The following is a 15,831-nucleotide window of genomic DNA, read 5'->3' on the forward strand; positions in this document are numbered from 1 at the left end:
GGAGAAAGCATGGAAGAGAAACGAAGGAGTTAGTAACTCTGACATATCCAACATTGCTACCCCTTCAGGCACTCAAATGAGTTATTGCAAAAAGAATACCAACACACCTGAAATATAGCAAAAGGGGGGGACGAGAATAAAGCTGGCTCCCAAATTTGGCACTATTTATAGCCTCTGATTCATCCCAGGTAGTTTCTGCCCCTCCATGCATCCTCCTCCAGCACAGAGGGCAGGTAAGGGGCTCTATACTTCCTACCCTGATACTGATCCTCCTAACCTACCAAGCAGTCATATTGAATCCAATGAGGAACCACTAACCTTTCTTCTCCCTGACAGTTCTGCCATGTAAGATTTTACTAGAGTTTATGACATACAATCTTCAGAGTTACTCTTGGAACCATCTCCTTTTAACAATCCATACCAGTTTTCTGCTTTAAGCAGGATGGAGGGATTTAAGTTCTTCTCTGTGGTTTGCTCACTTTGCATATGGCTCTGCCAGTTGAGCAAGTCATTTGGAAAACAAACTTGCCTTAAAGTCATGTTTTACATACATGATCCCCAAAAGACAAAAGCAGTTGAACTACATAACGAGGTTTTTCAGTCCAGAATGTAGATGCCAAGACTGCATGAATAAACAAGTTCTCTTTGCATAATGAGTTTAACATCCAATGTATTTGAAGATACAAAACAGACCCTTCTTATGTGCACATGTCCAGAAGGGTCAGAGTCAGTACACAGACATAAGAAGCTGTAGCAGGTGCTGTAAAGACTCTAATCCATACCCCAGTTTCTAACAGACTTGCTTTTCAAGGCAAGAGAAACACTAAGAGTAACATTGCCCTAATATTTGGAGTGTCTATGTCAAACACTTCAGAGAGGTCCTTTTAAAACTGTATTACAATAGTGTGGTTTAATACTTCAAGTGCCTACACCTTTAGGACACCGTGATCTAAGGACCTTTTCATTAAATGGTACTGGAGAAACTTCATTGTCTTGGAAAGAAGGGAAAGGAAAACTCTGCAACCCTCTTGAATCCCATATTAGCAACACCAATGTAGTCATGCATTACATGCGTGACAAAGGATGTCAACACTAGAAATTGTTGTGGAGTTTTTTGAAAAGATTTACTGTATCAAGAGAGATCACTAAATCCACTGTACATCTGAGATAAGACATGCTGATTTTCAAGTCAAAGGAATTATATTATTATTTTTATTCATAGAGAACTAACCAACAGACAGACCTGAGATATTTTTTGTTCAACATAAAAACCCAAAACTTCCACTTACTTAACCAAAAATCTTTCTGCTTATGTTCAAGCACTCAAGGGAAAGGAGACTTAATCCCAGTTTTTTTTTGCTTGCCTGTTTTCATTCATGTTCTATATCAGTTTACTTGGTCAAAAACATTTTATTTTTTGAGGTATACTTACAGAATAAACAAATCAGTAACAGAATACTTTCTTTACTGCACTTAGTTCTGTTTTTTCTGTAATCTTTTCTGTGAAAAAGTTTTGCTAATAGTCTGAAGTACAAAAATTCAGAAACTCAATAGAAAGGCTCAGGCAAAACACTGGTCATTTTATTTGGGAAGAGTAAAACTGCCTAAGAGACTTGACTGCCCCAGGTGCTCACTATCTCAGTTAATGTTACGGAGTGCTGCATTTCCACAAGACCTATGAGCAAGATGAAAATTTATCAAGTTTGTCACAATTACAATCCATCTCCAGAAGATATGAGTTAAAGGGCAATTCCTTGCTATATTGTTTAAGGGACAGAGGTGCTCTCCTCTCACTCCATCAGAAAACACACATAAAGGAAATAGCAGTTACTTACCCTAGGGAAACTGTGGTTCCTCAAGACAGAGCATTCAGTGTGGATCCTACTGTAGATGGGCATGTGCCTTATGCATCTTATTAAGCCTCCATCTATTTTGACACACATGAATTCACAACAGGCACAGGCTACCTGAGTCCCAATATTACAACAGACTTTGTAGATGCGAACTCAGAATTATCTGCCAATGCCACAGATACACTTGATTCCTCCCTGTTCTGATGAACAACCTCTAACCTGCTAGGTACAGACAGATTTCAACATTTTTTATTCTTAAACTTACATATGCTGCAGCATGGTGAGACAATCTGTGAACACTAAAGATCACTCTCACATGTCAATAACAGGTTGTCCCACCAAGCATCTGAGACATTGCCTAAGGAATTCACAAGACGGTAAGAAAGTACACACACCGCAAACCAAGAGCCTTCAAAAACAGCTTCATAACAGCAAGATTCACACTGAAGCAGTATGTTGTCTTCTCACATAGACTCCATTTAAATTTTTATTTTAAAAAGTGGAACATCCTCTTCCTATGTTCTAAATGAATTCTATGATGTCCAGTCAAGCAGAACAATAAAAATCCCTTATACTAGTAATCCACAATACTGAAAAGAATGCTTGGAAAGATAGCCAAGAATAGGGCCATCATATTAAGTAAAGAGAGGAAGATGAAGAGAAAGCTGGTCCTGATGAGATCCTGTAAGTTTTTGTAGGTCAGTATCCCCATTCAAACTCAACAGAAATAGAAAATGCCATTTTCAACACCAAGAAACAGTTCTGAGATCCTGGTTTTAATGATGCTTATATAAATATTCTGAAATCAACCGCCTTAGGAAGCAATTCACACAATGTATACAATTGAAAAAAAAATCATCCAGAATAGCAGACATTTTATTAAGAAAACAGAGTGCTTGATGAGTGTCAGAATAAGAATGCCAACATCCTTTAGCTCCAAAGATTATGAAACTGGGGTTTTTTGGGGGTTTTTTTGCATGGTGCAACTAGGTAGGAGTCCTTTATGTAACTGCTACAGTTGTTCATTCTACAGATACCCTCAAATGACACATGTTTGATACCTGTCTAGACACTTCGCTTGAGAAGGAAAACAAGGTTATATATCTTGGATCCCCTAAATGGTACTGAATATCCTGGTCAGCTGGCAATATAATCTAAACGACCAAGAATTAGACAGAATGAATAAATGCAGTGGATTTTTCAGAACTGCATTTGTTTCAATAACCATCCTAAGTAATGGCAACTCATCTGGCTATAGCTTCATTGGAAAGGTGATGAAGAGAAGGAATAATCCTTCAGGTGAGGGAGATTGCTGGTATATGTCCTGTCTGACCTGTATAGACTCCTTTCCAGAAAAAAAGATACAAATCTTCATGACAGAAAGCAAATTAGAACACCATTTTCTCTAAGGAAGGATATGATAAAGCTGGCATTCTATCAGTTCTGGTAGAAGCACAGGTCTCAGTACCTGTTGTACAAAATTAAAGTAATGCTTCAGAGAATCCCATACTAAAAATCGGTACAAGGTTTCCCTTAAGTTCTTTCTGAATGTCATTCCAGTCTCTCAGGAAAAAAAGTGTTTGCATCTGCAGTTTTTCTTTTGCACAAATACATGTGTGCTCACTATGTGCTTAACACTGAGTGTCTTTGTCTTGTGAAGATGACTGCTACACTTAAGAAATCATGCTGTGCTGATGTGGCTAACTTTTCATACGTCTTTTCTCACTGCAAATGTGAATTTGCCTGCCTTTTCATTTATGAAATGGAGCCATCTCCTTAGAGACGAGCAGTTTGAGCAGAACTTTTGTGACTTCTGGGCAAAGTAGCAAACAGAACATTCCTATTTTGTGTTCTTACCTTAGGGCAAAGTAATTTCCATTACATCCATCTATGAGAATATCAAACTGTTGCTTTGAGACCAGGGTTTAATTTTCAAAGACTTTAGTTAGATCTGTCATTTTCAAGATCTATGAAAATTCATTCTGTACAATCAATAACTTCCTATTACAGTTTTTTTGTATTTCAGCATACCCAGTGAAAAGATAAATTCTGTAACTTAGTCAAGTAGAGTGTTCCATCACAGAGTAGGTCTGAAACTCTACAGCAGGTTGGACATAAACCAGGTTCTACCCTTGAAAGAGACAGCAAGGAAACTGAGAGAGGTTCAGAACTCTCCACTCCTTATACTGGCACATAGGAACTCAAAGTGGCACATGGCACTGCTGTGACCTTGGGAGAAGTATTAAAGATTCTGAGCATGTGTGTTTGAGATGCACGTGCACTTCCAATGGGATCTACACTGATGTATCCTCAAAGAAAAACAAAGCTTGTGTGGGGAGAAAAGTCTAGTCAGGAGGAAAGGAAAAAACACTCCACAGAGAACTGACAGAAGCTTTTCTTTCTTTCTCTCTCTCACACACATATACACACACTCTCCCTTCTCCCCTAAAAATTGATTCTACTGTCTAGCATAGCATGCATTTAATATATGCAAAACAAAAAACATAAAGCAAAATAAAAAACAAGGATCAAAGGAAGCAACAGAAACAACATCCAGAGAAAGGAAGAAATTACAATTCTACTTGTTTCCTCTATACCCACAATATCTGCTATTTGGAATGAAAAAGGAATCACTGCTTTTTTCTTATTTTTGTGAATTACATCAAGAGCCAGTTTCCTATTTTATTTTCATACAAATTTGTAGATAATTTCTAAAATTTTAAAATAGAATAGATTAAATACAATGCAGAAGGTTGCTTTCTGTACCTGCAATATTCAAACACTGTATCTTTAAGGCTTACTGCTTATGCAATGAAGATTTACTCATGGTGTGACGCATTATAGCAGCTTCGATTATTATTGATCACTTTTTCTGTCCCTTAATACAGGCTAACATTTGTTTTCTGCTTAGGCAATTCAGACCACAAAAAAAAAGAAGCTGAAAGATGTATCAACATCTTTCTTTAACAGACTATAGTTTTCCTATGGATATTTAATTGCAGCATGTTTTTACACAGATATATATATTGATACATGCTTGTGGGTTTGAGTGTAAATATATCTAAGTTTTTTGACCCACATCAAGCTATCCCCTGTCCTTACTGATACTCTGGGAAGAGGAAACACCTATAAAGGCATGCTGCAGAAAGCTTCATGCTCAGTCTTCTCACAAATTTCCCTCATACCTGACTGTGCATAAATTTCAGGTTAATTCCTTCCAGTGTGACCTGAAGAAGACCTCCTTCACCGGTTTTCATATCCTGCACAGGGAACTCACCACCCAACTCAGGGCCTGTGATGTTAATAAAGAAAAAAAAATCCAAAACAAAAACAACAACAAACCAAAACAAAAATCCAGAGAGAGAGAGCAGAAAGCAGTCAGCCGAGTTATGGTATGTGGAAGGGGAATATAAAATAGTAAAAACATAATTCCTATTGATGTGCACAACAAAAGGATAATACTAATAATAGTAGAGACCATTTCTGTGAGTCCATTCTCTAATGACAGCTTTCTGAGAACCACTAGAATTTTACGAATTGTAATAAATTTCATTCTGGTAACATGAAGTAACATCAATGTCAGTCCGTCCTGAATTTATTCTATGTCATATTTGAGTATTGTTTGTTTTCTTTAAATGCCACATTTGATTTCTACATAGTAAGACCCTGCAATTACATAATACCATAAGAGAGCATAGTCTTAAGCACAGATACATAAGCAGCACAAAGGAGGCTTGTATTTGTGAGCTGCATTGCATATTGTTTTAAGCAATTAAAATGTCAAAATATGATTAAAATAATAACTTAATAGAGGTTATTAATAGGTGAATAATCTAGACATTTTCATCTAGTTTCTTTTGCATTATTCAGTTCAGCTAAAAAGTATGTTCTTAAAATTATTTTTGAAAAATTATCATCTCTTGCAGAACCACTGAGCTCTGGGGAATGACTTTTAACACAATGCAAACACTTTTCAATCACATTTTTAATACTACATTATTGCCCAATTCTTAAAATACCTTTCAAATACACTCATGCTAAAGACAACAATCTGCTACTTGAACATGGATGCACAAAGTTACCCCAGGATTTCCAAGTAAAAGGAGATTATGTTCAAAGTTATTAATAAAAAAGTTGCTGATTGCAGATTAAACAAGAAATGTTCCCAACATTTAAAATCTTGTACCTGGTTTAATGCTTTGCTGCCTTGCTGCTGCTCGCTCCATGCTGTCTTTTACACAGTAGTACAGTTCCCGACACTAACAGATACAAGAAGAGTAATACAATGTTATTTCTCCAAATTAGTAAGGGAGAGAAAAGAACAGCAAAATTCTAAGATTCCACAAAAAGAACAAGCCCCATATTGTGCCCAATGACTAAAAGCCTATTCAAGTTCAAGCACAACTAATTACTAGTTAGCATTTATATTTGTTTTACAAGATGATAGAGAAACTATTTCATAGCATTTAACCACAAAAGTTAGTGAAGAGTTCATGCATTGGCACATTCTAACCAAGCCTATGCAGTTTCTTACTGTAGATAAAGCATCAAAATAATTCCTCCCTTTCTTTCAGCTTCCAGCAATCAATATTGCTAGTCATGCACATAATACCTATCTTTTTGTTATTCATATTAATTTCCTCATGGCATATTCTTCTCTTAATGGTCCTTGAACTCTGAGATTAAACCATAATCTCAGAATTAAATTTAAGAAAAATTTCTATCAATAGCCCAAGATACAGGACACAGAGAATGCTGAGCTACTCTATACTAGAAAGGAACAAATTTGATGGATGGACAAACTCAAAAGATTTGAGATCAATGGCTCAGCATCCAAGTGGAATCCAGTGACAAGGGGTGTTCCTTGGGTGTCAGTACTGGGTCTGATGCTGTTTAACACCTTTGTCAGTGACATGGACAGTGGGACTAATGGAATGTGTCCCATGGCAGTGGGGGGTTGAAAGTAGGTGATCTTAAAAGTCCCCTCCAACACAAGCCATCCTATGATTCTAAGAACAAAAACCATACAATTAACTCTTAGGGCATAGTTTTATTTTGGTTTTGCCCATCAATCTTCTGAAATATTTCTACTATCTTCGCAAGCCTGCAAGCTCACACAATATTTAGTAATATTGATGCTACTGATACTTCTTCTAACAAAAAAGCTACATGTCATTTCTTAAATTACTTTCTGGTGGACAACTGTCTTCAAGTAAATGACAGGGCACAATGCCAGCTTCAGATGTCAGTGCTGCTAAATAGCATTGCAGTTCAGTAACCAGTGCTGGAAAGACAGTGCTATTTTTTGATTAAACATGGAATATGACATGCAAAGGATTTGTTTTTTTCTGTGCAGTTATCCCTGCAGTATTGTGTCTATTAAACAAGATACAAACCTTTTTTGTGTAGAACTTGTTCAATTGTGTCTCCTGACCATTCCTGCGCCAGAGACAAAGCACTTTTGTTTTGGGACAGTAAGTCATGTTGATGAGTTTCTCATACCACCAACGTTCATACACAGTTCCAATGTTGCTTCTCAGCACAATACAATCATCACATACCTAGGAGTACAACATATTATGTAAGATTTTTAATGCTTTTCCTCTTATTTCTTCTGCTACTGGTTGCATTAGTAATATTCTTGTCTCTACCTCCATGAAAAATATGTCTCCTGTTGTGTCTGTCCCAGCATGTACTACAAAAGTCTGCTTCTTGATGTGGCGGCTGCCACTGGGTCTCACAGGGAGTTCCCGTCCATTCTAGAAAAAAACCCACATGCAATCATCAATGAACTTGGGAAAAAAAAAAACATTAGGTTACATAAATGAAAGAAAGAAGAATTTTTAACAGTATTTAATAAGCTCATTGGAGCCAATTTTGAACAAAGCCATAGCCAAGATACTCTAGTAAGTTTACTTTCAACAAATGTGACTGGGAGAGTTATCACAGCATACAATATTCACGTGGTATCATACTCAGTATGGAAAAGCAAGGTGTCTGAGTTCTGGTATCATTGCAGTAAACTGGTCTGATTTTTCCCCATTTAATTATAAGATAATTTTGTGTCTTCTCTGTGCAGAAAAGTAAGTTCCAAAGATAGAAATTACCTTTAAAAGAGCCTAGCTTGTGTCCACCCCAATGATGGTTGTGTTAAAAACTGGCTAGATTTACTAAGTGAAGCTTTAGCCTATATTCTTATTGGTCATTAGAGGACATCAGGTTTATTCTCTATGAATACTGGGAATATTTTTGTACAGAAACTGATTGCTTTAAGTCTTATAGTGGCCTGGAAACTGATAGAAAATGAAACACTTCTTACATTTATAGTAATTATAAAGATCCATGCCAACAACAAAAGTTATTAAGAAAACACTGATGTTGTACAGAACTGTGGCCCATAAGTGTCATGTTTATACATGTTTGTATTGCAGCTCTGATAACTGTGTAACATTAAAACATTATAAACAAGGTCATATAGTCACAGTCTTTATTCTATACTTGTGAAGAGTAGCATTTTAAAATTCAATTAATTATTTTTAATATTTTTAAATTAGTGTTGCAGAGAATATACATAAGATTTTACAGGAAATTTATTTCTTCCACTGTATATCCTAGAGGTATATCACTCATCAATGTTTTACTTACCAGATTGGCAAGTTTGTCTAGAATATCATTTATTTGCTGGCTGTGCACCAATCCAATATGTGATTTTCCCATTAGACGACGCACCTTTTTCCTAATATCATTCTTGTTCACCTAGAAAGCAGATATACAGACAGTTGCATACTCCTCTCTATTCACAGGAGGCAACTCCAATCTCCCAAATATATCTTGGTTTCCATTGCTAAGAAGTAAAACAACTTATATCCAATTCACTCATGCTAGGGGCTCTTTACTCAGCAGTACAGGACCACATTGCACATACACCACTTTTTCCAGCTACTGTGCAAGTGATGCTGTGCACAACAGATTTCCTGCCTGCCCATGTACACAAGCTGCAGTTCCATTACCCACCACTTCCAACTATTGACATCAGAAGCCTCAGTTCTCCATGTTATCACTCCTGAGTCTCACTGGCCAGACCAGCTCCTCCACCTCTTCCTCTGCATAGACTCAAGTTACACAGCTGTGGAGCCCTCAACACAACATGGTATCTTTCAGAGTTCTCATTCTTTCACCATGTGCTTCCTGGTCACTAGGCTGTGGCTCTAACAAACACTCCCAGAGAGCCTTCAAACAGCAAAAGGTTCTTCCTGAAGATGAACTGCAGGCAAGATCAGAAGCAAAATATTTCTGCCTCAGCTGCCATTTCAAAAGGCTACTATGAATGCCAGCCATTGATAGTAAAGGCTTCAAAGACAGCACACTTATGTTTGAGTGCTGACTTCAAGCTGGATCAAACACTATTTTTTAACACATTTGCATTATAACCTTAATGTTGAAGAGTATATAAAACAAACTCAATCTGCTTCCCTCCTTTGATAAGAATTCTTTGTGCATGAAAGAAGCATTGTACTTTTCAATATATTCTAAAATTAAAACCTACTAGGCTCTGCTATGCAAAACAAGAAAATAAATTAAAGTACCAATGTGTTGGGTTTGCAGGATTATGCTTCCATTGATAGCTCTAATAAATTTATCTTTCTAGTAACAGAAAGCCTTCCAACTTTGCAGCTTCTACTAGAAACTGCCCTTATTATCCACAGTTCTGAGTTTCATAAACAGAGATGTATGGTTTCAAGACAACACAAACAAAATATACTGCTTAAATCTGAGAAGCAATCTACTAAAAAGAACAAGAAGTCACCTTAATCATAAGCATATAAGCAATCATATTATGCAGCAGTGTAGCCAATAATCGATCCTCATCATCCTCCAAACGCTTTCGATCATGTTCTCCCAGGGAAAGATACCTGCAAGAAGAGCTACATCTGAGGCAGACTCACAGGCATTCTTCGCCCACTTCACTAAAGCACTGGCACAGGACACAGCACTGTTTGCAAAGTATATAGCAAATAAACCTCTAAAAACACTAAGTCAAATGGGCATTTTCCAGTACAACACTGTCATCGGTAATTCCACATTTCCCTTAATTATTAACTAGTTGAAGCAAATAACATCTGCTCAGTGGGCAATTTGTTAGTGGTCTGCAGAGCTTCCTGGTCTCTGCAGTCTCAGCTCTGTGACAATTATAACTGTCAGAAGAGGAACACAGCACAAGAGCTATCCTGCATTAGAGCTTAAATACAGCTGCAAGGAAGCGCACAAGGCACTCTCATTTTTCAGTAAGGTAGGCAGTTTCTGGAATAATAGTTTTGAAAGTAGCACCCCAAACTAGCTCTTATTTTGGTCACCAGATTTCATGTTCCACATAAGCATGGATGGAGGCAGTAGAGTTGCAGGTGGTAGACAAGAGCACAGAATGATCAGCTGCTAACAGAGCTGGGGGGAGGAAGAGGAAGTTAGTCAAGACTGACATTTTAGAAGCAGTCAAGCCTTAGGCAACCACATAGACATTTCTAGAGAGTGGTTTCCTCATGGGTTTTTTTGTTTGTTTTAACTACAAGCTGTGAAAACACCTTTAAGTTACTTGAAATTTTGAGAAGGCTCAAAGTGCCATTTCTGGAACTATTTAATTCTTTCACTGTATGTCAACACACTATTATTTCAGAATATAGCCATCCTGCCACGGAAATCTCTTGCTTTACTAATGTGCTAGTCTATTCCATCCATTCAATTTTTCTTATGCTTACATTACCCATTTCTATGGAAATATCTCACCACAAGATTAAAAAATATGTATGTCATAACTAAGGACAAGTATTTCAGCATCAGGAGCTACTGACCAGCAGAGAGAGGAAAAGGCTCCCTTTGGAACAGTCAGGTAGAGTAACAAGGTTATCAAAGTGACAATAGCATATTAAGCAGAATTAAAATAATTTTTTCCCTACTATTTTTACTATTCAGCCCCAGGTGAAACAATGAGGAGGAAAAAGGTCTACTAAGGAATTTACCTGTCAATCATCTCCTGAGGTCCCTGGTCCATCCCCATTCCTTCTCTCTCTAACATCACAGCATCCAAAAAAGCATCTTCCCAGAACTGCATTTGGTCCCACAAAGTTGAACGCTCTTTGCCTATGCAATGTATTTAAAAAATTGAGCATTTATTCTGTTTACTCCAGTCAGATACTTCATTATTAATTCCTGTTCATTCCCACTGCTTGAAAATACCATAAGCCAACACACAATGAAACTATATTAAAAAATGTAAAGAAGGTTAAACCACAAGCAATATCACAATTGAAGAAAAGTGTAAAAGAAAAGACAAGACAAATGCCTCATCCTAATTAATGGCACAGTATTTTTAATCCCTCACAGTAAAGCACCTCTCATCTCTATTCTTTAAGTACAGCTTCTTCCATAAATGGTTAACACTGCCCGAAAGAGACAGGAATATCTCACACAGACACAGATCACAGCAAACACATAGAGAAGTGGAAAGAAAAGATTATTACTCAGAGAGAAGGTTTCCATTGCAGCATCCTCTAACTGGTCCCAGACCGATCCTTTATCCCTACCTGCACCATTCCAAGCAGGTAGGAACGATAAATGGGAAGGATGAAAAAACACAGGAAGAGAGAGCTTTTGATTAACAGCAAATCCAGACAAAATACAAAAAAGCCAATGTACTCCTAATTCAAGGATACACTTGAAGCCCTCTAGTATTCTGAGTTTAGCCCTCTGTTCAGTGACTTAAGCTAAATGATATTTTTTCAAGATAAATGATATATTTTAGCTTTCCATGCATAGGTAACTTCCTTCTCCCCTTCTTCACACTGTTTAAAGAATTCATATTCAAGAAGAGCAAGAGACTTGGACAGACTTAATTTTATGCAAACTACACCACTCACACCAATCTCCTGTTAGACTTACTTAATTTCCCCAGCAAAGCTTTGGCTTTACTCTGAATGGTCTGATGTGCCTTCCTATTCTACCAACATGGACAACAGTTAGAGATTAAAAAAAGTGTCAGGGAAAGTGAAAATTCCAGTCTGTCCTAGACATGATTTCATCTGAACTTCAACCTGAAAGATTCCCTTCCTACAAGAAAAAGTAGCTTACCCAAAAGTCCTTCATACAGATAGACACGCTGGTTCCCATCCTCTGGACCTCTCCCTGGAGTACTCCCTTTGCTATCCTTCACACTCTGCTTCAGGTTGTGAGACTTGGCCTGAAAATAATACAAGAGGTATTGGCCATTTAACTCTGCAAGCTGCAGGGCTCTCTCTTGTGCAACAGCACAGCTGCACAGACACAGTTTGCAAGCTATACTTCAAAAAAGCTTCTCCTGCAAACATTCACAAAACAGTTGTTTTGTTCAAAGAGCAGTGGAATACACTTAAACATCTAGAGTCAGCCAAAGAAAAATCAAAGAAAGGCAAACAGAGAAATCAAAACACAGAGGAGGCACAGTGCTTCCCTGAAGGAAAACTGAGGCAAAACAGAAATGCAAGCCCCAGACTGAAGGAAAGAATTTCTTCTGTCAGCCCCCTTATTTCATATTTATGCATTCATAAAGGTGGGACATTAAGCAAATAATTACATCTCATCTGGCCTGAAGAGTGAGATCTGGGATGACCAGCCAGCAGAAACTGTGACAACAAAGCTGGCCCATTTATTTCTCTACCACCAGATAAACTGTGGTGTGGTATTTGAATTAATCACACATCATATACACCCATCATCTTTGTTCTAAATCTCTTGCAAGGTTTCTTAGAATTCTATTTAGTTCTACTCTATTTAGTTTAGTAGAAAAATGCAAAAAAATAAATGTTAAAAAAAAGGTCTGACTCTTCAGTAACTGAGAGGACACCCACTTGCAACTAAGGAAGCAGACATGGTTAAATCATTTTCATGCTTTTTCATGGTAGAAATCTGCCATGAAACACAATGGTTTTGTTTGTTTCTTAACATTACAAGTAAAACCCTGTAAAGGCTTTTATGATTTTATCAGGATTACAAAATAATGGACACAGTGAGACCAATCTTAAGAGCTTGATTTAGCCAAATCAAGTGTATAATTATTTTCTTGGTAAGATGCATATTAGAGGTTATACACAATAATCAAGGACTTTACAAAACAAAGCACTCACAAGTTATTTGGGTTTTACTGCATACAGATCTTCCAACTAGGCAAATATATTTGAAAGCTATGATTACACTTCAAATAGGATTAAAGTAATACTTTAAAGAAACAGAACAGTTGCTAAAACTAAAATGGATCACTCTTTTATCAAGCAGCTTCTGCTAAGAAACAGGGAATTTTCCTTTTAGTTAAGGACAAACAATGCCCACCAAATGTCCATTTGGTTGAGAGAAATATTGAATTAATATTAAACATTACTAGAGTCTCTAAAGTGGTGCAAGATGTGAATCTACTACTTTCAAAAAAACATTTATTGCACAGGAAATGAAGAAAGGTATGTGGATCCAGACAAAACTACATCTTTGACACTGTAATATTGTAAGTCATTGCTGATTAACCCTTAGAACTGAATCAGAGAGCCTACTGCATACATGCACACACATATTACTGTACAAGATCTATTAAAAAAAAAAACAGGAAGCCTGCAATGCCCTTACAAAGATAGAGCTAGTAGCAGAGTTTGTCTCAATTTCACTGTCTGACACAGTGCCTCTGGATCCTGCTAAATTGCCACCATTTTCCACACTTGGGCCATCACCAGCATTGCTACTCAAGTCACTGTCTGCTCCCAATGTCTCTCCAGAACTGTTACTAACCTGTGGAGAAAAATAAAGCAATTACCTTCAATAGATAATACACCAGAGATTTTGCTCTTATTTTTAATGCATCAAACAATCTGTCTTTTTTTCTCTCAGGTTATCTTTCAAACTTCTATTTTATATAGATGGTTTTTACAAAACTAAGACACAATAATAGAATTGTTGCAATCCACCAGCTCCGTTAACACACCAAAATGTAGGAATACATATCAGCACTATATATGAAGGCTGTAATCTGCTCATAAAGCAAGCACTATGTATGTTCTGTCAGGCACACATGCTTGCTACCCACTCAGAGGCTCTGGAGAGAGAACTCACAGAGTACATGATGCATGTGTGACACTGCGCTGCCACACCACTTGAAATGCAGGCATGAAATGCCCTTCCCCACTTTAACAAGCAGTCAATCACATCCAGATTTCACTCTGGGCATATTTTACCACAGTGCTGACTTCAGAATCCTGGCTTGTACTTCGGACCATAACTGTTGGTCCTCCACTGGGAATAGAGTCAAAATCACTTTTCTGCAATCAAAACATAAAAAGGACAAGAAGAGTCACATTAGCTTTTACCATAAGGAGAACATATCACTTCCCATTCTTCTGGGCTCTTGAATCCCATGCCTTATGCTTCCTTAGTTTATTTAGCCAATGAAATAGAAACTATCGTATGAGTGTCAGAAAGACCATGGTGTCTTGTATTTGAGTTTACAAAGACCAGTTCCCTAGAGAAAGCAGTAAAGAAATTTTACCAAATGACCCTCTCAAGAATATTCAAACCCTAGAAGTCTTCTCATAATTAAGCAGTGAATAGAAGAATCCTGTCTCGTACCACATAAATAAAGCAAGCATAGGAGCCACTGACCTGAGAACCTGAGGCCAAACTGAGGCCACTGTCTGCACTGATTTGGGATTTCTTCTCATCTGTTTCTCCCAAATCAAATTGTTTCACACCTTCTGGTCCTGAACAAAAGAAAGAGTAAACAATTACTGTACCAAGAAAAAACAGCATAGGAGAAAGCAGATGACAGACATATTGGAAGCAGGAACAGTACCAAGAAAACACATTTGCTTCCTCATTTCTTTGATTTTTAATGCATTTTTTATTATTCCTTGGTACTGACAAAAACAACAAGGCCAGCAGAACACATCTGCTAGTCTTCAAACATTAGTTTGAATTTCAAATATTCTGAAGTCCAGGAGTGACTATAATTAAACAGTACCTTTCTTAGCAATTCAAGAGAGATAAGAGGACAGACAACAGTCAAGTAGCTTCCAGTTACAATAATACATGCACAGCAGTTGACATTCAACTCTAGGAAGCCACTTCCTTTAATTCTTGGTAATAAAAAAGAATACCTATTTACTTAAAAGTCAGAATCCTTTTTTGAACAGCTAAATTGCTCAAAGTCCTGGACTGAGTTTTTTTGGTTGCCCACTGCAACTATCTAGGCAAAAATCAGGCAACACATGACAAGAAAATAAACAGTGACAATTGGTGTTACCCAGTAAGATTTTCAAAGACTAAACTTGTATGATGCTGTACTTCACAACATTCCCCAATTACATTAACAAATGGCTCTCCAGAGTTGGCAATCACATAGGTAGGAGAGAGAGAGGAAATCAGCAAGCTTTTAAGTCATGCATTCATTAATCCAACGATCCAAAAAACAAAAAAGGGAAAGAAAGGATAAAGAACTTTATATTCAGTTTCCCATGCACTTCTAGAATCGTATCATCTATTGTCCTTGGATGGGATGGCAGAAGAAAAGGAGAATGATGGAGAGGTAGAGGCTGAAAAGAAATTTGGATAAGCACTGAATGAAGTAAATAACAATGCAAGAAAAGAGTGTGTTATAGGCTGTACACAGAATGTTAATATTCTCAGGAAAGGGAAGAGACTGAATGCAATACTTCTGCCATAGCCATATCTGCCAACTATTCAGTAACAGGAACACATGATCAGCTGCTAGAATATTTGTATTATATACCCATGTCTGTAGCCAGTATCTCTAAGCAAACAATGCCACTACCCATGTAACTACTGATCACAACAACCTGGGAATTACGAACATGTTTGTATTATACGTAATATTAGAGAAGATAAGATAGTGAAAAGGAAAGAAAACGGGAAGGGAGGAGAGAGAGAGAGAAGGATAATATACAAAGATTTG

General features: G+C 37.2%; 1 protein-coding gene across 39 annotated transcripts in view; it reads right to left on the reverse strand.

The window, feature by feature from the left end:
• Nucleotides 1-15,831, reverse strand: part of MADD (MAP kinase activating death domain) — a 68,846-nt gene that overhangs the window by 8,180 nt on the left and 44,835 nt on the right. For 30 of the 39 annotated variants that reach the window (XM_072929941.1, XM_032748762.3, XM_072929940.1 and 27 more), the window contains 12 exons: nucleotides 14,523-14,620; nucleotides 14,099-14,182; nucleotides 13,497-13,655; nucleotides 11,976-12,084; nucleotides 11,369-11,431; nucleotides 10,868-10,988; nucleotides 9,661-9,766; nucleotides 8,499-8,609; nucleotides 7,505-7,612; nucleotides 7,250-7,414; nucleotides 6,040-6,112; nucleotides 5,039-5,145 (listed from right to left, as the gene is read on the reverse strand). In XM_072929941.1, coding sequence (XP_072786042.1) covers nucleotides 5,039-5,145; nucleotides 6,040-6,112; nucleotides 7,250-7,414; nucleotides 7,505-7,612; nucleotides 8,499-8,609; nucleotides 9,661-9,766; nucleotides 10,868-10,988; nucleotides 11,369-11,431; nucleotides 11,976-12,084; nucleotides 13,497-13,655; nucleotides 14,099-14,182; nucleotides 14,523-14,620 — 1,304 coding nt within the window. Of the gene's footprint in view, nucleotides 1-3,134; nucleotides 3,322-5,038; nucleotides 5,146-6,039; nucleotides 6,113-7,249; nucleotides 7,415-7,504; nucleotides 7,613-8,498; nucleotides 8,610-9,660; nucleotides 9,767-10,867; nucleotides 10,989-11,368; nucleotides 11,432-11,975; nucleotides 12,085-13,496; nucleotides 13,656-14,098; nucleotides 14,183-14,522; nucleotides 14,621-15,831 lie in introns of those variants that run through there. The other 9 variants (XM_030274219.4, XM_030274215.4, XM_072929937.1 and 6 more) reach the window with 2 other exon arrangements.

The sequence above is a fragment of the Taeniopygia guttata genome, chromosome 5 (assembly GCF_048771995.1).
Source record: "Taeniopygia guttata chromosome 5, bTaeGut7.mat, whole genome shotgun sequence".
Classification (NCBI taxonomy): Eukaryota; Metazoa; Chordata; class Aves; order Passeriformes; family Estrildidae; genus Taeniopygia; species Taeniopygia guttata.